The sequence below is a fragment of the Schistocerca nitens genome, chromosome 1 (genome assembly GCF_023898315.1).
Source record: "Schistocerca nitens isolate TAMUIC-IGC-003100 chromosome 1, iqSchNite1.1, whole genome shotgun sequence".
NCBI lineage: Eukaryota > Metazoa > Arthropoda > Insecta > Orthoptera > Acrididae > Schistocerca > Schistocerca nitens.
In genome coordinates this window covers 948,463,347-948,489,385 of record NC_064614.1, presented here as the reverse complement: position 1 = coordinate 948,489,385, position 26,039 = coordinate 948,463,347, and the positions used below count along the sequence as shown (strand labels likewise).

General features: G+C 39.4%; 1 protein-coding gene across 1 annotated transcript in view; it reads left to right on the top strand.

Annotated features, from left to right (window-relative positions):
- LOC126194462 (RPII140-upstream gene protein) overlaps positions 1-26,039 on the top strand; it is a 34,162-nt gene that overhangs the window by 253 nt on the left and 7,870 nt on the right. The window contains exons 2-4 of the mRNA XM_049932767.1: positions 20,031-20,196; positions 21,589-21,677; positions 21,898-22,031. Coding sequence (XP_049788724.1) covers positions 20,031-20,196; positions 21,589-21,677; positions 21,898-22,031 — 389 coding nt within the window. The remainder of the gene's footprint in view (positions 1-20,030; positions 20,197-21,588; positions 21,678-21,897; positions 22,032-26,039) is intronic.

Below are 26,039 nucleotides of genomic sequence, written 5' to 3'. Positions count from 1 at the left end.
ACGTATATGACATTTACCAAAAACGTGGAAGTGATACGTAGGCGATAGAAAGTTGACAAGAAAAGAAACTTTTCAAGTGTGGTGCTACTGAATAATGTTGAAGATTAGATGGGTTGAGCGCTTTGCAAAGGACGAGGTACTAGATAGATCTGGGAAGAAAAGAAATCTGTGGAACAACTTGACTAAAAGAAGTGGTTCAGACTCTTAGATTTATTTTATTGAGTTCAGAAACCGTGTCTATCGTACACACAGATTAGTAGAAGAGGTATAATTTCTTTCGGATTTGTAAACTGCGTAGTGTATTGTAGGTTATAATTAGAACGCAGGTTTCAAGAGCAGATACTATTCCAAATGTTGTTAGCATGCTTTCCCAATGCTGGGTAGGTGCATTAACGGAATGACGTATTGTGTGTGCTACTCCACCGTGGAAAACCACAGCAAATTTCCATAACAGATTGAACTGTAGCGTAGATAGAGGTATAGATTAGGCTGGGAGTTGACATTTTTAATGAGAGTTTGTGAAGTTATTGAAGAATGTTGTGGTAATTGTTTGGTTTGTAAAGTAACGCGATACCTATGTTCGTACAATATTTAACTCCCTTTTGTTATTAAAACAGCAACTGAAAGGAAAATTTGGAAAAAAGAACTGCTTCTGCCACGATGTTTGTGTTGATGATTGTGTATGTGATGATGATACCCAGATTAAAATTTCACTCTGCAGCAGAATGTGTTCTGATTCAAAACATCCTGGCAGATTAAAACTGTGTGCCAGACCAGGATTCAAACGTGGGTCCATGACACAGTTTTAAACCACCAGAAAGTTTCGAGTGGTGTGTATTTGTTGAATCCAAGTTCAGGTGACAAAATTTTGGGAGGGTTAAATACATTATCGACAGATGGATGTACGGTGGGTTTGAAAGAGTTTTCAGAACAACAAAACACTTGGTTTTAAATGTGCTTAAAAATGTGTGCTACTATTTAGGAACAACTGTCATTTCCCAGTGCTTCCAGTCTATGATAGCCTGTTGGAAAAAGGGTTCTTCCAGTTATGTGTGAATTTTAGTTTATTTTTTCCAGAGATCACACTTTATAATGATACACATCATATTGCAAATTTATGCATAATAAACAGCACACATTTGCCCAATTCCAACATATCAAAAATCACAGCTGCGTACACAAACAGTGTAAAAGTGATATGATCTGTAATAAAGTTTTGTGCGAATGGTGTGAATAATTTCAAGAACCTTTTTGCCTCATATTTGTTTGAATGCATGTTGTGGCGGAGGAGATACAGTGGTGAGAATTATTTATTTATTAAATTTATAGAATAATTTTGTAGAGTTTATAATAATGTATAAAGTTTGTGTTCTGTTCCATTTTCTTGTTTCTGATTATAACTTCATATTAGCCTCAGGAGTGAAGGAGCTTATTCACCAAAACGCAGAAGCATTGAGTTGTCAACAGGCACTCACAAATCGTGCTCGCCCACTTGATGTGCAGTGGACTAGACGTTGTGTGGTAGGGAGGTGTTGAGGGGGGGAGAGAGAGAGATAGAGAGAGAGAGACGGGAGGCACGAAGAGGGGTTTGGGGTGGGTAGCTAATGGCTCGGAGGGAGGCAGCTGCTTTACTGGCTACGAATGTGGGACAGAGAGATGACAGGTGCATGTGTTTTGGAGCTGATGGGGACTGGTGCACAAGGAAGGTAACAGGAGTAGGAAATGCTGGATGGGTGGATTGGGCAGGTCTTGGACCTCGATCTTCCACAGGGATATGATCCTTGTAGCAAGGGGTTGGAAGTGAGAGTGGCGTAGGAGTGGAATAGGATGTTGTGTAGGTTGGGTGGGAGACATCACACCACATAAGGAGGGGTGGAAAGGATTCTGGGTAATATGTACCTCATTTCAGGGCATGATAACAGATAATAATCAAAACCCTGGCAGTTGTTCCACTCCAGGATGGTAATGGGTGGCGAGGTTGATGCTCTTTTGTGGCTGATTCTTGGGGGGAGATTGGAGGACAAGGGTGTGTGAGGATATGGCATGGAAAATCTGTTTGTGGACTAGGTTTTGTGGGGTATTACCTGTCTGTGAAGGACTTCATGAGGCCTTGAGTATACTGTTCAACTGAGTTATCTTCACTGCAGATATGTTGTCCACAAGTTGCAAGGCTGTATGGGAACTTTTTTATGTGGAAAGGATGATCGTTCCCAATTGCAGATACTGTTGGTAGTTAGTGAGCTTAATATGGACAGAGATGTGGCTGGAACTATCGGAGAGGTGGAGGTCAAGATTCAGGAAGGTGCCACATTGTGTTAAGGAGGATCAGGTGAAGTGGATGGGAGAGAAGGTGTCGAGGTTGTGAAGGAATGAGGATAGGGTGTCTTGGCCCTGAGTGCAGATGATGAGGATGTCATCAACGAACCTCAACTAGACAATGGGTTTGAGGATATTGGGAGACTAGGAATGTCTCCTCTAGATGGCTCATAAAAAGTTTGGCTTAGGTGGATGTCTTGTTGGTGCCCGTGGCTATACCGCAGAATTGTTCATGTACCTTTCACTGAAAGGAGAGGTAGTTGTGTGTCAAATAGGTAGCACAGCCATAACAACACAATAAGGCAAGTACACTGAGGTGATAAAAATCATGGGATAGTGATATGCACATATACAGATGGCGGTAGTATCATGTACATAAGGTATAAAATGGCACTGCATTGGCAGTGGTGTCATTTGTACTAGGTGATTCATGTGATAAGGCATCTGACGTGACTGCGGCTACACATTGGGAATTAACAGACTTTGAATGCAGAATCGTAGTTGGAGCTTGATGCATGGGACATTCCACATTGGGAATTCAATATTCTGAGATCTACAATGTTAAGAGTGTGCTAAGAATACCAAATTTGTGCCATTTCCTCTCACCACAGGCAATGCAGTGGCTGACAGCTTTCTCTTAATGAGCAAGAGCAGCAGCACTTGCAAAGGGTTTTCAGTACTAACAGACAAGCAACACTGGGTGAAATACTAACAGAAATCAGTGTTGGATGTATGAGGAATGTATCTGTTAGGACATTGCAGCAAAATACGAGGTTAATGGGCTATGGCAGCAGACAGCTGATGTGAGTGCCTTTGCTAAAAGCACGGCATTGCCTGCGGTGCCTCTCCTGGTCTCGCAACCATATCATTTGGACGCTATATGGCTGGAAAACTGTGGCCTTATCTGATGAGTCCCAATTTCAATTGGTAGGGTTCGAGTGTGACGCAAACTCTAAGACACTGCTGATGGTGGTTCCATAATGGTGTGGGCTGTGTTTACATTGAACTGACTGGTTCCTCTGGTCCAACTGAACAAAACATTGACTGGAAGTGGTTATGTTCGGCTACTTGGAGACCGTTTGCAACTATTCATGGATTTCATTTTCCCACACAACAATTTAATTTTAATGGGTGATAATTCACCTTGTCATTTGGCCACAATTGTTCACAACTGATTTGAAGAACACTCTGGGCAATTCGAGCAAAAGGTATGATCCCCAGATCACCTGACACAAATCTCATCAAACATTTGTGGGACATAATCAAGAGGTCAGTTTGTGCACAAAATCCTGCACTGGCAACTCTTTCGCAATTTCGGATGGCTATAGAGACAGTATAGCTCAATATTTATGAAGGGGACCTCCAGCAACTTGTTGAGCCCATGCCACTTTGAGCTGATGCACTATGCTGTGCAAAAGGAGGTCTGACATAATATTGAGAGGTATACCATGACTTTTGCAACATCAGTGTGTTACTGTTAGAAAATGTATATTTATCTTAAGGCAGAATAACTGATGGTGCACAAATACAAAGACTTTATTCATCTAGTATTTGAGAGTGAGAGTTCGTAATAACTTCCAACAAACTTTACATACAGTTTCAATATTTAACACACTAACTCATTTGTAAAGCAATCAAGCATTTGACGTGGTTTTATACATGGGAGTTGGATTCTTTAAAGAGACAGGATTTGTTGGTTGTAGCCTAAAAGACTAAGATACCTGCTGAATTCATTTAGGATGCATAGGGCATTACAAATGAGCGCACAGACTCGTAACCGAAAGCTGACTCATGAGTAGTCATATTCAATTCCATCATTCGTCAACTAATCTGTTCCCAACATTATCATGCATTGGTGGATGTCAGATTAAAGGTCTACAGGGTTGTCAGGTGATCCGAGGACTTTTCTGTGTCACTTATCATTTCTTTAACTTCTGGAAATGATTCGTTGATGTTAAAAAGGCTAGGCGGTATATCAATTAAAATAGCGGAGGGGAAGGATATACCTCATTCATTACTCTGTGTCATGTAAAGCACTGCAGTGTTCAAACTAATCTTTAGTTTGAGGACAGCTTCACCTTTAAGCTGGCAAAAGTCGCTGTCCAAACAGGCATATGCTGTTCAAGTGAGGGTGTCATTTGTCAGTGAATGGTATGTACAAAACTGCTGGTTCTGTTCATGTGCCATTGACTGAGATGGGCCAGTCATGAGAACTGGACTCTTATTCAAAAGGGCGGCAGTTCGAAACTCGGCTGGATTTGGGTTTGCTGAATTTTTAAGGCAAATACTGTGATGGTTTGTTTGAAAAGGTACGACCAGTTTCCTTTCTCTTTCAGAGCTTATGCTCTGTCTCAAATGTGTATGCCATTGCGAGGATGTTAAATCTTAATCTTTCCTTCAGTTGATATCATCTCAAATCATACAGGTCATGTCGACTCGCGGTCATGAATTTCTCTGGAAAAAATATGTATTAGACGTCTGTATCGTAAGTGTTAAGAAATAAAATATTTTAGTTTTATCTTAATTTTTGTAAACGGATGACCCTTTGAAAAATGTTTATTTTGTAAATAAATCTTAAAACAGTAGAGAGCAAAAAAATATAACTAATAAACTAAAAGTACTGAAGACCTGGCGGATGTTTTGTGTTAAAGCTCCCTCTTAGTGTGCTAAAATTTAGCTGACACCCGCACGCTTACGGGCTTCCTTTAACTTATAAATTTAAGATGAAAATATGAGATTTAAGTTAATGTTTCCAATTAAAAAAATTTTTTTTTTTCTACTTTGGAATGTCCCAGAACACTATATTTTCTGTCATATTACCAGAAATGACTGGTGTAATTATAAACAGTATCTTCTCAGTTCCAGCTATCTGTACTATATAAATATTTATTACTAAAAATGTGAAAAATTGCATTTTTTTAGTTTTTATGAATCATTTACTTTAAAACCACCAGTGGAAAACTTTTGAGAATTACGCAAAATATTGTTTGCTTAATATGTTGGTAGTCAGTGCAAACACAGTGGGCAATATTTTTCTGTGTAAAGTGTTAATAATTTTTCAAAATTCTGCATATTTCGTATCACTGAATTTCTAGTGTAAAATATGTATGTTGAAAACACTGCTTCCAGTGCTCTTCTGTTTATAACAAATGAGTGAGAACTTGCACATAAGCCATTCTGCATTGAGTATTGTGTTTGGTTTAACTTTTTGTTAGATATGGTGTCAGTGAGCAAATACAGTAGGCTAGTGAAAGAGTGTGGTGTGTGGACTGTGAAAAAAAGACACAAGAAAATAGTATTTAAGAAAAGTGAAAAACACTTCACAGTTGTTGGAAATCTGTCAGATTTATTGCAAAAATATCTTGGTCCTCAAGTAACGGTATTAGCATCACATCCTTTCTACAGGAGTTGCTATACTCACTGCAAGAAGAAATTTAGTGACAATCCACCTGAATGATCATCACCACCCGAATATGAAACTGAAGAAGACAGTGCAGATGTTTATATTCCTGGGTGTGAGGTTGTTGATATGTTGAATGTTAGCATACTATATCCCCGCTAGAACGTCCAGGAAAGGTAAGAAGTACAAGAAGAAAACAGTATGTAAAAATAAAAGTGGAAGAAATTGAAACAAGTTTTACGCAAGCAATGGCTTCAAAACTTTGTGAAGTGTATAATGTAGATGCCCTTGGTGCAGAACCTGGACATAGTGATATGAGTACGAAATGTGATGGGTGGTTTCAAAACCTACATACTGCTATGACAGCAGCCACCTATAATGAGAAGGTACAGTTACTGATGCTGATGCCAGGTAGCTGATACAGAAATACATACCTACTTCCTCCCATTATTTGATTTCAAAAGCTCATAAAATACAGAATGGTTAAAGGTATTTGGGAATGCCCAGATTGTTACTGTGGGCATCCGTTGCAAGAATATATGCTTACTGTTGCTCTGGAATATTGCCTAAGTGATGTCAAAGATTGCAACAGGCAAAGCCCTAACAAGGCTGACATTATCTCTGTTAGTCAAAATGGTGAGACGCTTAAAAAGATATATTACAAGATCAATAAGAGAAGCATACATATCTCCTAATGAAGAAGAAGAACCCGAATTTAAAAATTGGTTTCACAAAATTCTACTCCATGCAACCGAAATGGGTGAAATGCTAAGCGGTGAAGGGAGTTTGCACATGTATTTACTGCACCAATTTGAAACTTGTTTGTTTCGCTATGGGCAGTGTCAGAGGAAAGATGTACACAGAGATGGAGGTGATCCTTTTGTGCACATGTCAAGAGCTGCAAGATAAATGTTGGTTCCAGGAGTGTGCACTGTCCCCTGGTGCTGAAGCGATGGCTGTTTAATTATTACACCTTCAGGATACTGACAATGATGTAACTTATGCATTGTGGGAGGGAGGAGAGTTGGTGAAGAAGTCAATAGAGACAGTGAAGTTTGTTACTGAAGTTAGGCATTGGGTCATGAAAGGAATAGCTCATCATCATATCTGTAGGATTCAGAGACAGGCCATAGCACAAGTTAAATCAGCCACATCCCACAATATTGGCACATTAGTTCTTCATTTGGCCTTTGCTGAGAACTGGTCTGTTGTTTTGCAGAACAAAATTCAAAGTTACCACTGGCACACACCACAGGTATCAATATTTACATGCGTTGCTCATTTCCTTGGAACATCACGTTGTTTGGCTATTGTCAGTGATGATCTCATTCATGACAGCTGCACATGCACACTACATCTACATCTACATGATTACTCTCCAATTCTCATTTAAGTGCTTGGCAGAGGGTTCATCAAACCACAATCATACTATCTCTCTACCATTCCACTCCCGAACAGCGCGCGGGAAAAACGAACACCTAAACCTTTCTGTTCGAGCTCTGATTTCTTTTATTTTATTTTGATGATCATTCCTAGCTATGTAGGTTGGGCTCAACAAAATATTTTCGCATTCGAAAGAGAAAGTTGGTGACTGAAATTTCGTAAATAGATCTTGCTGCGACGAAAAACGTCTTTGCTTTAATGACTTCCATCCCAACTCGCGTATCATATCTGCCACACTCTCTCCCCTATTACGTGATAATACAAAATGAGCTGCTCTTTTTTTGCACCCTTTCGATGTCCTCCGTCAATCCCACCTGGTAAGGATCCCACACCGCGCAGCAATATTCTAACAGAGGACGAACGAGTGTAGTGTAAGCTGTCTCTTTAGTGGACTTGTTGCATCTTCTAAGTGTCCGGCCAATGAAGCGCAACCTTTGGCTCGCCTTCCTAAAAGTATTATCTATGTGCTCTTTCCAACTGAAGTTGTTCGTGATTTTAACACCCAGGTACTTAGTTGAATTGACAGCCTTGAGAATTGTACTATTTATTGAGTAATCGAATTCCAACGGATTTCTTTTGGAACTCATGTGGATCACCTCACACTTTTCGTTATTTAGCGTCAACTGCCAACTGCCACCTGCCACACCATACAGCAATCTCTTCTAAATCGCTTTGCAACTGATACTGGTCTTCGGATGACCTTACTAGACGGTAAATTACAGCATCATCTGCGAACAACCTAAGAGAACTGCTCAGATTGTCACCCAGGTCATTAATATAGATCAGGAACAGCAGAGGTCCCAGGACGCTTCCCTGGGGAACACCTGATATCACTTCAGTTTTACTCGATGATTTGCCGTCTATTACTATGAACTGCGACCTTCCTGACAGGAAATCACGAATCCAGTCGCACAATTGAGACAATACCCCATAGGCGCGCAGCTTGATTGCCAGTATGATGATTGATGTCGTAGCATCTAGAGCCCATGTATTTCCTAAACATGTGTATGAGACTGATGGTGCGGCATCTGCCTTCAGCTTCTTGAGCTTGGTAAGCACTGTACTACAGGAATTAAGACAAAAATTGATATTTTCAGTGACAGGTCATGGAAAAAGTGCATGTGATGGGGTAGGAGGTCCCTGTAAACATCTTGCAACAAGATTTAATCTCCATCATGAAGCTGTTGACACTATAAGAGATGTTACTGGATTTGTACATGCTATGTCAACATTAGTAACGTACATGAAATTCTTAATTCTAAATGAAAGTATGTTAAGGGAATTCCATTTAAAAATGAGTGGCACATACATTACAAGAAAGGTTCTCCACAAAATGCAGCCTGTTACTGTGTGTGAATGCCTAGACCACAGTATACATTAGAAGACTTTGTAGTGAGCCTCTTCATTACTGATATGTATGATAATCAGTGGTGGGTGGGACAGATAATAAGTGTGTCTCATGAACTGCTAGATATAACCATCTACTTTATGACAACTGATAGTTCTGTTAATGCTTTCAAATGACCATCATCAAAAGATCAGTGTGCAGTTCCTGTTTCCAAAGTACTGGTCTTGTTGGATCATCCTCGTCTGTGTGCGAATTCAGCTCGGCTATACAAGTTCAGTGAGAAGAGAAAAGAAAACGAATGAATTCTTTTTAAGCGGTGCAGTGTTGATTGTTACATTTTAGGCAATTTTAATTCATGGAAAATCATGAATAAGTGAACTCATGGCAGAAGACAATTATAATTTGTGAATAATATCATTAAAAATGGGTATAAATATTCTGTATCTCATTTTTGTTATAAAACACTTTCAAACAAAATTATGAATTGTTTTCCCACTCATTTATAATGTAGTACAGTAATTATTTTGATACGGAAATACCAGTTTTGCATGACATTTACTCACCATCTGCAGCATCGTCGACAGGACTGACTGCGGACCTTTGGTACAGAGCCAAGTGGAGGGTCTGAATCAGAGGCTGAGACGGTTCTGCGACCATGTGGGCTGCAGATTCCTTGACTTGCGCCATAGGGTGGTGGGGTTTCGGGTTCCGCTGGATAGGTCAGGAGTCCACTACACGCAGCAAGCGGCTACACGGGTAGCAGGGGTTGTGTGGCGTGGACTGGGCAGTTTTTTAGGTTAGATGCCCTCGGGCAAGTACAGAAAGGGCAACAGCCTCAAAGGGTGCGGAGCAAAGTCAGGACATGCGGGGACCAAGCAGCAATCGGTATTGTAATTGTAAACTGTCGAAGCTGCGTTGGTAAAGTACCGAAACTTCAAGCACTGATAGAAAGCACCGAAGCTGAAATCGTTATAGGTACAGAGAGCTGGCTTAAGCCAGAGATAAATTCTGCCGAAATTTTTACAAAGGTACAGACGGTGTTTAGGAAGGATAGATTGCATGCAACCGGTGGTGGAGTGTTCGTCGCTGTTAGTAGTAGTTTATCCTGTAGTGAAGTAGAAGTGGATAGTTCCTGTGAATTATTATGGGTGGAGGTTACACTCAACAACCGAGCTGGGTTAATAATTGGCTCCTTTTACCGACCTCCCGACTCAGCAGCGTTAGTGGCAGAACAACTGAGAGAAAATTTGGAATACATTTCACATAAATTTCCTCAGCATGTTATAGTCTTAGGTGGAGATTTCAATTTACCAGATATAGACTGGGACACTCAGATGTTTAGGACGGGTGGTAGGGACAGAGCATCGAGTGACATTATACTGAGTGCACTATCCGAAAATTACCTCGAGCAATTAAACAGAGAACCGACTCGTGGAGATAACATCTTGGACCTACTGATAACAAACAGACCCGAACTTTTCGACTCTGTAAGTGCAGAACAGGGAATCAGTGATCATAAGGCCGTTGTAGCATCCCTGAATATGGAAGTTAATAGGAATATAAAAAAAGGGAGGAAGGTTTATCTGTTTAGCAAGAGTAATAGAAGGCAGATTTCAGACTACCTAACAGATCAAAACGAAAATTTCTGTTCCGACACTGACAATGTTGAGTGTTTATGGAAAAAGTTCAAGGCAATCGTAAAATGCGTTTTAGACAGGTACGTGCCGAGTAAAACTGTGAGGGACGGGAAAAACCCACCGTGGTACAACAACAAAGTTAGGAAACTACTGCGAAAGCAAAGAGAGCTTCACTCCAAGTTTAAACGCAGCCAAAACCTCTCAGACAAACAGAAGCTAAGCGATGTCAAAGTTAGCGTAAGGAGGGCTATGCGAGAAGCGTTCAGTGAATTCGAAAGTAAAATTCTATGTACAGACTTGACAGAAAATCCTAGGAAGTTCTGGTCTTACGTTAAATCAGTAAGTGGCTCGAAACAGCATATCCAGACACTCCGGGATGATGATGGCATTGAAACAGAGGATGACACGCGTAAAGCTGAAATACTAAACACCTTTTTCCAAAGCTGTTTCACAGAGGAAGACCGCACTGCAGTTCCTTCTCTAAATCCTCGCACAAACGAAAAAATGGCTGACATCGAAATAAGTGTCCAAGGAATAGAAAAGCAACTGGAATCACTCAACAGAGGAAAGTCCACTGGACCTGACGGGATACCAATTCGATTCTACACAGAGTACGCGAAAGAACTTGCCCCCCTTCTAACAGCCGTGTACCGCAAGTCTCTAGAGGAACGGAGGGTTCCAAATGATTGGAAAAGAGCACAGGTAGTCCCAGTCTTCAAGAAGGGTTGTCGAGCAGATGCGCAAAACTATAGACCTATATCTCTGACGTAGATCTGTTGTAGAATTTTAGAACATGTTTTTTGCTCGAGTATCATGTCGTTTTTGGAAACCCAGAATCTACTATGTAGGAATCAACATGGATTCCGGAAACAGCGATCGTGTGAGACCCAACTCGCGTTATTTGTTCATGAGACCCAGAAAATATTAGATACAGGCTCCCAGGTAGATGCTATTTTTCTTGACTTCCGGAAGGCGTTCGATACAGTTCCGCACTGTTGCCTGATAAACAAAGTAAGAGCCTACGGAATATCAGACCAGCTGTGTGGCTGGATTGAAGAGTTTTTAGCAAACAGAACACAGCATGTTGTTATCAATGGAGAGACGTCTACAGACGTTAAGGTAACCTCTGGCGTGCCACAGGGGAGTGTTATGGGACCATTGCTTTTCACAATATATATAAATGACCTAGTAGATAGTGTCGGAAGTTCCATGCGGCTTTTCGCGGATGATGCTGTAGTATACAGAGAAGTTACAGCATTAGAAAATTGTAGCGAAATGCAGGAAGATCTGCAGTGGATAGGCACTTGGTGCAGGGAGTGGCAACTGTCCCTTAACATAGACAAATGTAATGTATTGCGAATACATAGAAAGAAGGATCCTTTATTGTATGATTATACGATAGCGGAACAAACACTGGTAGCAGTTACTTCTGTAAAATATCTGGGAGTAAGCGTGCGGAATGATTTGAAGTGGAATGATCATATAAAATTAATTGTTGGTAAGGCGGGTACCAGGTTGAGATTCATTGGGAGAGTGCTTAGAAAATGTAGTCCAGCAACAAAGGAGGTGGCTTACAAAACACTCGTTCGACCTATACTTGAGTATTGCTCATCAGTGTGGGATCCGTACCAGATCGGGTTGACGGAGGAGATAGAGAAGATCCAAAGAAGAGCGGCGCGTTTCGTCACAGGGTTATTTGGTAACCGTGATAGCATTACGGAGATGTTTAATAAACTCAAGTGGCAGACTCTGCAAGAGAGGCGCTCTGCATCGCGGTGTAGCTTGCTGTCCAGGTTTCGAGAGGGTGCGTTTCTGGATGAGGTATCGAGTATATTGCTTCCCCCTACTTATACCTCCCGAGGAGATCACGAATGTAAAATTAGAGATATTAGAGCGCGCATGGAGGCTTTCAGACAGTCGTTCTTCCCGCGAACCATATGCGACTGGAACAGGAAAGGGAGGTAATGACAGTGGCACGTAAGGTGCCCTCCGCCACACACCGTTGGGTGGCTTGCGGAGTATGAATGTAGATGTAGATGTAGATGTAAAATTAGCAGTCAATTTAAATAAGTATTGCCCACTCTGATTGTACACTTAATAAGTAAAATGACCCACTACTGTACCATAAAATTTTTACAACATTTAGGGTGGGGTTTTTGAAGAAAATAATTTTTCAATGACCAACAAATTTCAAATTCTTTCATCTTTATGTTCAAATATTTTGACAGTTTAAGAATTTCATGCATTATTGTGATAGCTCACAATCAGCAGTCCTTACACTTTATAATTTCTAAAGGCAGATAACATGCGGTGACTATTCATACTTTCAAACCATAGTTTTGAAATTTGCAAAAAGTTACAAATTTTCATAGTTTATTTTTCCAAAAAAAAAAAAAAAAAAAAGGAAAAAAGCTCATAAGTGTGTGTGTGTGTGTGTGTGTGTGTGTGTTATCATGCCTCATAGTATTGGGAACAAAATATTTATTGAAAATATATTAATATCTCTATCACTGTTGGTTTCTTTATTACAATTTCTCAGTTTTCCCTTTCATTTCAACATTTTCACAAATACTCTCATTTAGAAAGGTCTGTAGCGTTTTAATAAGTCATCAGAAAATCAAAATATTGTAGCTTTGGAGAGCTGTCATGTGGAACTTCAACATATATTTTTTCAGAAAACTGTAATAGTGATGTGACACATCGACTTTTGACCTGTGTGATTTGAGGTGAAATCACCCCGTCATAATTCATGTGTCTCACAGGGGGCTCATGGCTTGTGAACACAGCAATTGAACAGTTGCGGCGTTATTTCCTTTCCCTTATTGCACTCTCTCTCTCTCTCTCTCTCTCTCTCTCTCTCTCTCTCTCTCTCTCTCTCTTCCTCCCTCCCTCCCTCCCTCCCTCCCTCCCTCCCTCCCTCCCTCCCTCCCCCCCCCCCTTTCTTTCAGAATTAATACCCCACAGCACAATAGGGGCTATAGTGTGCCTGTGGTAACACCTGTCTGGAAATTAATACAAGGTTATCTTTCATGACCGCAACTTGGCATTCGTTTTACAACCTGTAGGGAATGCTTTACTTGAGATGACATTCTCAATTTACCCCATTAATTAATCACTTATATCTTTTTGCATTGATACATCTTTCAAAACTTTACAGAAGTATGAACCAGCTGCAGGGACACACATTATTTAGCACAGTCCCTATCCACTGTGCGTGAAAACCTAAATCACTCATCAGCTGAACGGCTTAACACTATAGCCCAGTATCCAATTTGGTGCCCACCTATGGTGGGGTGGGAGGGGGGAGGAAAGTTCCTCTACAGTTGCAGCCACCTGACTGTCAGTGAAGAGATCAAAATGCTGATGTGTGAGCTGTAAACTCTTGATGTCAGGCATGCCAAGGAGTAGGTGCATATGTGTTCTGGGGCACTAGGACTCACAGAAAAAGGCTACCATGCCATGTATTGCTAAGGCATGTCCGCTCACATGTGCAGGGATCCCAGTCTGGACTATCTGCAATGAAATGGGTAAAACTAACACACAATGGCAGCCACACTGAAATGGCTCTCTAATTAAATCATTAGCAAGGAATGAGAGTTTTAATACAGAGAACTATAGTTCCATGGTTTTTCTGTTCTTATCAACACCATGGGAAGATGGTCAGATGAGGAGAAGTTGATTCAAGGAATTTGCCCAGTACCTTGTTTGCTCAAGTAATAATGGAGAATGCTATGGCTACAAAATAACATTGAAATAGGTTTACTGAAGTTGCTTTTTTAGAGGAGATGGGTAGGTGCTCTCAATTAATCAAGACACAAAACACTGCTTAGTCAGATGCTCTTCAGTCTTGTGACGAACTAGGCAACATACCAGTCTCCTTTACTCCTTATAAAATATTGAACATAACTTGGAGCTCCCATTTCATCAATATTTCACACTACAAACTGCTGAGGAACTGTACCCTAGTTATGAGTGCTGATGTGTTCACTTTGTTCATCGGGTATAGTGAGGACTTTAGGAAGAGTAAACAGCAGCACATTAATCCTTTACCTTTGAGATGTGCATCCTACCATAAAAGCCTAAGGTAATGATGTACAGATGTGAAGTTAAACCCTTCTCCTATGAGGTGTTTTAAGTTCTAAGGCTTAGGCATATGTCCCCCTACTGGACCTGCAGTCTTAACCGAATTAGGCTAATGTACAAAGAAACGCCATTCTAACAGTCTCCATATACGTGAACTGCGGGGCAACATTACACTCTTTTGCTAACCACCTCTGCATTCAAAAAGAGGAAAAATGTAAGAAAATAAAACTCTTGACTGTCTCCTATAGCAAGACACCAGAAGGAAATAGGAGACACACTGTCCAGTTGACACGAGTTCAAGCTTTGTGGGAGCAGTAATAAAACTATCTGTAAAATCTGCATGAATATTCAGACAGGTGATGATTGTATTTCAGAGTGGTGCAAAGCTTGACAACTTGAGATAAGTACTGAGAAATATAAAATTGTGCATTTCACAAAACTAAAAACGTAGTATCTTGTAACTAAAATATCACTGAGTGATAATTGGAACCGGTCAACTCATACAAACAATTTGTGGGTACTTGAAATGGGATGATCACAAATGTTCAGTATAGGTAAAGCAGGTGGCAGACTTTGCTTCATTGACAGAATAATGGGAAAATGTAATCAGTCTACGGAGTAGTTCTCTTATAAGATGCTGGAGCGATCTGTCTTTGAATATCTTTGAAGTATGTGGGATCTATATCAAATAGGTCTAATGGGAGGTATTGAATAAATTGTCACAGTTTTGTTTGACCTACAAGAGTGTTACAGAAATACTGGAAAACCTGAACTGGCAGATACTTGGAGAGAAATGTCAACTTTCCTCCAAAACCCTACTTACAAAGTTTCAAGAACCAGTATTAAGTGAGGATTCTGGAAGTATATGACTGCCCCTTTACATTGCTCCCATAGTGACCAGGGAACAAGATGAGATTAACTATCGGGCATTGCATTTAAGTTGTCATTCCCTCTGCAATCCATACACAAATGGTGTACATGGTACTGTGCAAAGTACCCACTTCCATGCTCATCATTGTGGATTCCAAAATATAGATATGGATGTAGAAGCTTAAACTAAAATTTCCTTCAAGACAAAGTGGAGCTTAATGCTTTTTACTATCTTCTAGCTGAGTACCCTAACTGAGCTCTACTTATCCTGTTATCTTCGTTGCACTATAAGAAACTACGCTCTAAGAAAACTGTAATTCATTCAATAAGCACTGTTCTAATTCTAACACAGCATTTGGGGGAATTTGAAGACTGGTTTGCTCTTATATCTATTGTGAGCATGTGTTCCTGAACACTATTAGAAGCAGTTGCATCCATGTTCAGATTCACAATATGGTAACATTATGCTGTGCCTGAATTCCACCAGACATGGAAAATACATCCCAAGATATAACAGGCCTTATGGAACAGCTTCTCCCAACCTTATAACTTCTGGAGGACATAGATGTTGACAATCCACTGTTGGGTAGTACAAATAAGTCTAGAAGACATAAAATATCAGGAAAATAAGGACAAAGCTCAATCTGTGCCTATAGAATTCTAGAGCTCCATCTCATTTTAGTACAATTCACGCCACATACTTTGCCATAGGCCTCACAAATTATAGTCCAACCCTCAAACATTTATTTCAATAGAGCACCAATGATGACCTATGCCACAATGATAATTTTCTCATTTTTGATCCCTTTTGATCTAGCAACCAATAGAAAGTCCAATGTGATGGTTATTCAGAAAAGCAATTTGGCCAGCTTTCAGTATGTAAGTTATATTCGAAGTTAACCAGAAGTAAGTTAACCCTTCATCATCATCATTCATCCCCATTACAGTCAGAGGAAGGCAATGGAAAACCACCTAAGCCTAACAGTAACCCCAGCCTCCCCCTCCCCCCTCTGCCCCATTTCTTTAAAGAATTGAAGTCTCATGTATAAAACAGCTTCAAACGTCTGATTACTTTACAAATGATTGACATTGTGGTTGGAGATCCAAAACCCTAATTATGGTAGTTTTATTAGTTTTGAATTATTCACCCATTGACTATTTGAAGAGTCAAATCTAAAACTATCTGCAGAATGTTTTGTGAATATAGTTAGTAGTAAAGAAGTAATAAATTAAAACATGCCTGATGCTGAAGTTTTGCTACAGGAACAGTGAAAATGTACCAAGTGATAAACTTTTTTCCTGTTGTCGTTTTGTGGGCTGTGTCAGTGGAGAAAAGTGTCAAGTATGATTGTGAAATTATGTGTGAAATTTGCTAAAAGTTGCTAAATGCTCTCATTCTCAAATACTAGATGAATGTAGACTGCATAGTTTGAGCAGTGTGTATTATGGTGCCTCAAGACCTATACACAGTTTCTAACATTAATAACTGACTTAGTGTGTTAAGCCTTTAATGCAAGACTCTCTCTTAAGGGATAGATTATGACAGCATTTTAAATTTCTAAATTCCGCCAGGAATTGTATGAAATACTAAAAAAATCCGATTTTTGTTGCCCCTGGAAGCCATTTGATAGGCGACCTGCAACTGTATGTGGTGACTGTGTTAGCCATTCGGCAATATAGATTGTCATATGAATATTATTGCCTTCAGTATCACAAAGTTCCAGAAGCGAGAAACTGGGGATGTAATATTTATCGTCTCATACATTATGCACTCACCTGCATACAGTCAATGCTATATTATTGCAGATTTATATGAGATTGGCCTTCATTATGCCAGTTTTGCACCGTATGGTGTGTCTGGCCAATATGTCACTCCATACTGTTGCAGAATCTTTTATATATATAAATCTTTTTCCCTAAGGCTGAGAGTATATTTGACAGGACCCAGTAAATTCCTCAGTTTTGTAGGTCGACAAAAGCTACATCTAATATTATGTTTGTTGAGAACTCTTCTAATTCCTAAGGAAATTCTGATGATGTACAACAAGAAAGCTATGGCAATGTGTGCCTCCATTTATTCATTTTATTCCCTTGGCTGGACTTGTTTTCATTGGAATGCACAATGAATTTATGTTTTGAAATACGTGTTTTGTCAAAAAATGTCTTTAGCTGTTCAAGTTCACCCAGCAGGCTATAAACAACACTTGCTCTGTGAACCAGAGTGCAAAATATGCAACTGCGCTATGCTGTGTAGTGACAACTTCTAGCCTGAAAATATGTATTGGCGTGAGTGGGTTTGCTATGCCCCATTGTTCTGTCAGCTTTCCTTTGTGCCAAACTTTCCAGGAAGAGTAATTTGCATCTTTTTCCATGTATGTTGTAAACTGAATACTTGGAAGGAGCAAATTTAAATGTAGAAGAAACATGGGTAGTGTTTCTGTTCAAAGAGTCTATACCGCAAATGTGTCATCTACATACTGCAAAAAGCAGTAAGGTTTTAAGGCTGATGAATGCCATGCTTTCTGTTCAAAGTCATCCATTCAATAGATAGCTATCATGAGAGATAGAGAATTACCCAAGGCCATCTGATCAATCTGCTCAAACTACAATTTACGAATGGTAAAAGACATAACTATCCCTTGTTTCTTCTGTGTCAGGTGTGTGTCATCTAGAACTAATTTGCAAAGTGTATGTATTTTTATGAGTCTAGGAGCTCCAACAAAAATAAGCCAAGAAGAGTAATGCAACAACTGTAGACAGCTATGAGTTGTGCAACCCACTTTCAATGTGTGTGGGTGAATTTTCATTCTCTCTCTCTCTCTCTCTCATTTTTAAAACTCTTACATGTGGAACCATGTTCACATTTTCTTCCACAGTTTCTTTTTTTTTACTGCTGAACTAATAGATCTCATTTGAGTAGATTGCTGATTCTGGGAAACATTGAGGGGTTAAATAGTAGGACTCGGATGATATTCCACATTTTTGTACTAACACATTATTTATTGCCAGAAATGGTACATTATAATGCTGAGATGCTGGACTTTACATTGGAAATAGTCAAATTGATCTTGTCACATTACTTAAAAATTTCTGTGATTCTTTTTTCTAAACTGCTGTAGATGGATATCAGGATGAATTTTTCAAAATCGTAACAGCCAATACTTCCTACAGTTATCAAATGCTGATTTCATGAATAACCTCTAATGTTTTCACTATCTGTGGTATCCTTAAGAATGGAGAATATTTGCAGGAATCAGTATCTTCATCCATGTTTATGTACCAACTAAATTTGTTTGTTCCTGTGCTTACATACACAGAAATATTTTGGAAAATGTGGTAGAAATAATGCAGGTATAAAACTGTCATATATGGTCCACATTTTGAACAGAAAATAAATAAACTAATTTCCGAGGAGCTAAGTCCAAATCATCCTGTGACCATCAAGATTGAAGGTTTCCATGGCACCTGTAAATCAGCGGAGGCAAACTCTTTGGTGGTTCCTTGTGTAAGAATTAGTTGTTTGCTGTCCCCATCCTTGTCCAATGAACATAACCTTCCTTCCATTTGAGGCAAAAAAAAAAAAAAAAAAAAAAAAAAAAGATGAATTGTGAATTGTGGTTTATTAGTCTCATAACATAAATAATCTAAATCATTTGATTTAGGTACAGGAGACATGTCAAAATTTTGGTAAAGTTTTACCATATACATACAACACCTGATTTTAACAAATGGTACCATAACAATAGTACAATATAAAAATACACATACAATAAAAAAACTAATAATTAATTACAACAACTTATTTTAACAAATGGCATCAGATGGTTACAGATCAGATAAAATCTCCTGTACCGCATGTTACTAGATATTTAATTCACCAGTTTTTGTGACAGCGTGGAAAGTTATAAAATCTTCATAGTGGAAATATCAATGATTTAGGAAAAGACATATTGCTACTTATCGTAAAGAAGACATGTTAAGTTGCAGACAGGCACAGTTAAAAGACACTTGCATAAAGCTTTCGGCAACAGCCTTCATCAGTAAAAGAGAGAGACACACAAGCAAGCACACCTCATGCCCACATGATCGCCTTCTCCAGCATATTGGGCCAGTGCAAGAAGCTTGAGTTCGCAGTTATGTGGACATGAGGTGTGCTTGCTTGTGTGTGTGAATGGTGTGTGTCTCTGTTTTCCTGATTAAGGCTGTGGCTGAAAGCTTGATGTAAATGTCTTTTAGTTGTGCCTGTTTGCAACTTAAGGTGTCTTCTTTATGGTAAGTAGCAATCTGTCTTTTCCTCTGTTGTTGATACTCCTACATGGAGTTTCCATTGTTTCATACTGGAAGCATGCAGACATCACAGTATACACCTCTGAACTAACCTGAAGCTATTACACTATAAATCTCTTTTCCAAAGATTTATTTTTTACTGACCTTCTTAATTAAGCATGAAATACCAACAATGTTATGGAAAAGGGTAGATTACCATTTAGAGCGGAGTCGCAGGCATCCACAATAAAGTGACTGCTACTCATTTTAGCTTTTTCTCAAAAGGCTTTCTTCAGAAGTAGAAAACACGCACCATTCACACAAGCACAGCCCACACACACATTACCACTGTCTCTGCCTCCTTACCCCACAAACAGATTCCTGTTCCCATCAGGTGGATTTACGACTCAGTCCAGCTACTGAAGCCAGAGACAGCGGTAATGTATATGTGAATTGTGCTTGTGTGAATGTTGTGCGTTTTCTACTTCAGAAGAAGATAATTTGGCCAAAGGCTGAGATGTATAGCAGTCATTTCATTGTGCATGTCTGCAACTCAGCATCTCCTCTATGCGATGAGTAGCAGTCTACCCTTTTCACAGTGTTGTTGTTATTCTATCCTGGACTTTCCATTGTTTAATTAAGCATGAAACTTCTTTTTATCTTTCAGTGAATTTGGAAACATCAGTCCAGAGGTATTTAGTGTTCTTCAGACTGCATTCTTTGGTTCCTTTCTAGGAGGTTGTTATGGAGGCTTCCTTTTTTCACGAAAAGCATATGTGGAATTCATTGAACGCAATCAGGCCACATCATTTACAAGTCACTTAGAAGCAAAGGTAAGCTTTCTTGCCCGCATCTCGTGGTTGTGCGGTAGCGTTCTCGCTTCCCACGCCCGGGTTCCCGGGTTCGATTCCCGGTGGGGTCAGGGATTTTCTCTGCCTCGTGATGGCTGGGTGTTGTGTGATGTCCTTAGGTTAGTTAGGTTTAAGTAGTTCTAAGTTCTAGGGGACTGATGACCATAGATGTTAAGTCCCATAGTGCTCAGAGCCATTTTTTTAAGCTTTCTTTTTTAAACTCTGTTTAATGAATAACCTATATAAACCAATAATGCTGTTGCTTTTCTTTTTTCTGTTGAAGATTTATATTTCAAACAAATAAGTCTATTCTCGTCTGGTTTTGCCTTGCAGGTATCTGTAACCTACTGAATGTCTGAAAACAAGTTCCCCTCAGCTCTTGCTTCTACCTCTTTTGTTAATGAAAGAAAACCTCAGTGTCTGAGAACTGCCGTCTTTTGTGTGTCTGTCACTATCTGATAATTTTTTCTGTGTTCTGATATGTGGTTTTTGAATTTTATTAGGTGTTAAAGATGATACTAAATTATTTGTACAATGTACAGGATGTACCATTTTTATCTGGTTAGTATGTACTTTTTATAGATATTTGCAGACAAGTTATCATTTAGCAAACAGGAGAGACACTGAGAAGCAGATACACATATAGTAAAGGCAGAAAAATGCTTATTGTTTGGAGGAAGTTGTTTGATAGAGTTGACAAACAAATTTGACCCTCACACACACAGCTAATGTTGTCTTTCATATGCCTACCATCTAGTAATCGGGCCTACTAACTGTTATTTCTTACACTAAGAAAGAAAGGGTTATCTGTGAAAAAGCCAGTCATATACTAACTTTACTGCAGCCATTTTAGAGCTTTCTCACTATTATGACCATAAAAAATTATCTGATTGAATGAACTGTCATCGCTACATTATGGGCAAAGGACAGTTGGAACACCTAGTTGAAGAGCATGCTACACAACACATTTGGCTGTCTCCAGTTGCTGCTTGACTTTCCCTGCAACCAGTCCAGCTGTTCTAAGTCTCTGCTAATGCTGCTACCCAGTTGCTTTCCCATCTACACCTATTCTCCTCCCTCCCCCCCCCCTCCTCCCCCCTTTGTATTCCTCCTAGTGGGCCTCTTGCACACATATACTTCTTTCACCACAGCACCACCTTTACTCCCATTGTCCCATTCCTCCCTCCCACCACTCCACACAGCCCCAATCTATCTTTATTATGTGTCCATTTGCTGCTGAAAATCTCTCCCATATTCCATCATGGATTTTCTGTCAGTGCTATAAATAATTACTTGTTTTGTGTTAACAGTGATAGGGTCTTACACAAGAATTTATTGTATTGGCATAATCTTATAGTTCTGGTATTATTACAGAGACAGTTACAGAACCATGTAACAGTTAATTTTGCAAAAGGTGCACTAAAATGGGCTTGGCGTGTTGGATTTTTTAGCAGTTCATATGTGTAAGTATTTTGATGGATTTATTACATTTCTTATTAAGTATTAAAGAATTTTATTTAACATTAAGGTCCCTTTCTAGTGTATAATTTTTGTAGATGTCTTGATATGAGATACTGAAGTTTTTAATGTATGATTATGTCTGTTAGAAGAAAATAGGTAAATAATTCTAACACATAAACAGAAGCTCCATACTGTCACATGTTACGATGTTCTACTGTCTAGGTTGCTTTCCACGATGTTCCAAACATACCGGGGAGAGTCACGCCTAGTTGATTATGTGGCTGCTGGTGGAATTACAGGAGCTTGCTACAGGTTACATCTTGGTGTTCGTGGTTTTCTGGTTGGAGGATTACTAGGTAAGATTTTATGAAATTTTTGTTTTTAGAATGCAGCAATATTATTTACAAATGCTATTTGGTATGTTGTTAAATATTAGTTTGCAGGTGATTATATTTTTCTGTGTTTGCAGTAGGCATAAATACTCTGTAAATATAATTATTTTAGCTATATTTTTCTGTGTTTCCAGTAGGTATACATACTCTGTAAGTATAATTATTGTAGTAGAAAGTGCAAAAGACTAATATGATAATTGGAGATTACTTATCAAAAATATATATATTGTGGCATTAAGCTAATTGCTATTTTTGTGAACTTTGTATATCAGTCACAAATAGTGATCATGTAAATGAACTCGTGAAATGCCATTGCCAGTTTCATGTCACATTCTTGTCAAGCTTAAATATGTGATTTATCTCTAATAACTTCATTGTCAATGGGACATTTAAATCCTAATCTTTCTTTGATTTAAGTTTTTTTGTTACCATCTTCATTACTCCATTTTTGTATTTTTTGATGAAATTTTGGTACATGTGTCCACTTTGTTTCCTATTTGTTATGCAGACATTTTTTTGTGAGCTATGAATAATTACAGTGTAAATATAGATTTGGGTGTAGACAACACCAGTACCAAAGAATGTTATCATTTATGTAGAATGATCATAATTGTTTACAATAAAATTAATGCGCCTTTAAAAAGAAATGAGAATTGGACTTCCTAAATCTAAGGCAACTGCATAAAATTTTTAAAGCCCACTTTTGAAGACTGTGATGATTGGAGACTATTTTATGTGAATGAATCACATATTTTCTGTTTTCTATAGGACTGTAGGACGCTGTATTTGGCTTATGACTGCTGAGGAATACTGAATTGTTTCCTATAGTTAGTTATTGCTTGAAAGCACAAAATGTGAAAAGGGCTTTACTACACTGCAAAATGCAATGCAGATAGTTAAATGCGTTGCCGATCAAGATGTGATTATAATCAAAATTAAACTTCCAAAACGCTGTAGAAGTAACACTACTGGCCAGAATGGCGTCAAATTTCAATGGAATATTATCTACATCTACATTTATACTCTGCAAGCCACCCAACGGTGTGTGGCGGAGGGCACTTTACGTGCCACTGTCATTACCTCCCTTTTCTGTTCCAGTCGCTTATGGTTTGCGGGAAGAACGACTGTCTGAAAGCCTCCGTGCGTGCTCGAATCTCTCTAATTTTACATTCGTGATCTCCTCGGGAGATATAAGTAGGGGGAAGCAATATATTCTATACCTCATCCAGAAATGCACCCTCTCGAAACTTGGCGAGCTAGCTACACCGCGATGCAGAGCACCTCTCTTGCAGAGTCTGCCACTTGAGTTTGCTAAACATCTCCATAACGCTATCACAGTTACCAAATAACCCTGTGACGAAACGTGCTGCTCTTCTTTGGATCTTCTCTATCTCCTCCATCAACCCGATCTGGTACGGATCCCACACTGATGAGCAATACTCAAGTATAGGTCGAACGAGTGTTTTGTAAGCCACCTCCTTTGTTGATAGACTACATTTTCTAAGGACTCTCCCAATGAATCTCAACCTGGCACCCACATTACCAACAATTAATTTTATATGATCATTTCACTTCAAATCGTTCCGCATGCATACTCCCAGATATTTTACAGAAGTAACTGCTAGCAGTGTTTGTTCCACTATCATATAATCATACAATAAAGGATCCTTCTTTCTATGTATTCGCAATACATTACATTTGTCTATGTTAAGTGTCAGTTGCCACTCCCTGCACCAAGTGCCTATCCGCTGCAGATCTTCCTGCATTTCGCTACAATTTTCTAATGCTGTAACTTCTCTGTATACTACAGCATCATCCACGAAAAGCCGCATGGAACATCCAACACTATCTACTAGGTCATTTATATATATTGTGAAAAGCAATGGTCCCATAACACTCCCCTGTGGCACGCCAGAGGTTACTTTAACGTCTGTAGACATCTCTCCATTGATAACAACATGCTGTGTTCTGTTTGCTAAAAACTCTTCAATCAAGCCACACAGCTGGTCTGATATTCCGTAGGCTCTTACTTTGTTTGTCAGGCGACAGTGCGGAACTGTATCGAACGCCTTCCGGAAGTCAAGGAAAATAGCATCTACCTGGGAGCCAGTATCTAATATTTTCTGGGTCTCATGAACAAATAAAGCGAGTTGGGTCTCACACGATCGCTGTTTCTGGAATCCATGTTGATTCCTACAGAGTAGATTTTGGGTTTCCAAAAACGTCATGATATGCGAGCAAAAAACATGTTCTAAAATTCTACAACAGATCGACATCAGAGATATAGGTCTATAGTTTTGCGCATCTGCTCGACGACCCTTCTTGAAGACTGGGACTACCTGTGCTCTTTTCCAATCATTTGGAACCTTCTGTTCCTCTAGAGACTTGCGGTACACGGCTGTTAGAAGGGGGGCAAGTTCTTTCGCGTACTCTGTGTAGAATCGAATTGGTATCCCGAATTATCGGAGAAGTGGGAAAATGTATGTCAGAAGAAAAAGAATAGTATGAAAATTGATCAGCTGGTATAAACATGCTTGGGTAGACGGGTTTTCCTCCTTCGGCCTCTTAACGTTTTCCATGTCTGTCTCAATGCAGGAGCGCGCTCTGCTTGTAAAGCTGTATTACAAGAATGATGACTGTGCACATGTCGCTCTGCAGAAGTTCCGGACACTGAAGGGTTTGGAAAAAGGTATTGGTCTGATCACTGCCATGAGTCTGGAGAAAATGATTCATAAATTTGAAAAGATGGGTTCTTTTGGTGTGCAACCTGGTAGAGGGAGGAAACGAATTGATTCGACGTCAGTGGAAGTAGTGCCCACAGCAATGCAGAGGAGATGACTGGTGGTGTGCAAATGTGCCCGAACATTGGACATACCCATGAGCACAGTGCGTAAAATCCTACGTAACATCCTTCTTTGCTATCCATTCAAAATTGTCCATGTGCACGAGTTGCTTCCTGGTGACCTGCCAGCGAGAGAGACCTTTGCTTTAGAATTTCTTGCTTGCATATAAATGGACAGTGATTGGCCGTAGAAGATTTTGTGGACAGATGAAGCCCACTTCCATCTGACAGGATATGTCAATACACAGAATTGTCGATTATGGGCAACAGAAAATCCACATGCAAATCTACCAGTACTACTTCATCCTGAAAAGGTCACTGTGTGGTGCGGTTTTACATCATCATTTATCATAGGCCCATATTTTTTCGAAGGGACAGGTCCTTCCAATCGTGTTACCTGTCCCATCACTGGTGAGTGCAATGGATGTCTTTGCTGCTGCACCTCTTCTGAAATTCTCAGCCTCTAGAGGCTTTCTGGTATGGTGAAAAAGTAACATTATAGTGTAAAGGCTGTGGAAGTGAATAGCTTGTTTACATACAACACTCTTTCTCTCAGCTGTTGACTGATGCTGAAATGAAGTTTTTTAGAGACAACAATACTTTGAGTGGCACAAGAATGATAAAGGAGCTGTAACATTAGGTTTATTCTTTAGGAAAGCTTTGCTTGCTCAGCTGACAGAGCAAGTGCCTATGAAAGCCAGTGGTGCATATTTGAGTCTCTCTCAATTCAGAACAATTTTAATGTCAGTCCTGTCTCAGCAGAAACTGCTGTCGAATGGAACACATCATTTAATAATACACTGCTTACAAAAATGCCTTTACCCTTTGTATAATGTTCAATGATCTTTCTGATCCTATTGAGTGTGGTGATGCGACAGATAAGTCAATGACTCCTGTTTAGGAGAATCCCCATGTGATCCACTAGATTTAGTTTTTTTTGTGGTTTCTTTCAGTTAAGACAAATACCAAGGTGATTCCATTGAACAAGACATGCCACCTATCCAAGCTTGTGTACAATCTCAGTGGTGCCATCACTGAAGGTACATCCAACCATTCCTTCTTCATTGTTTTTGCTCCAACAACATTTCATTATAACTTTTGTAAATTTTTCATAAATTGTAATTTTGTTC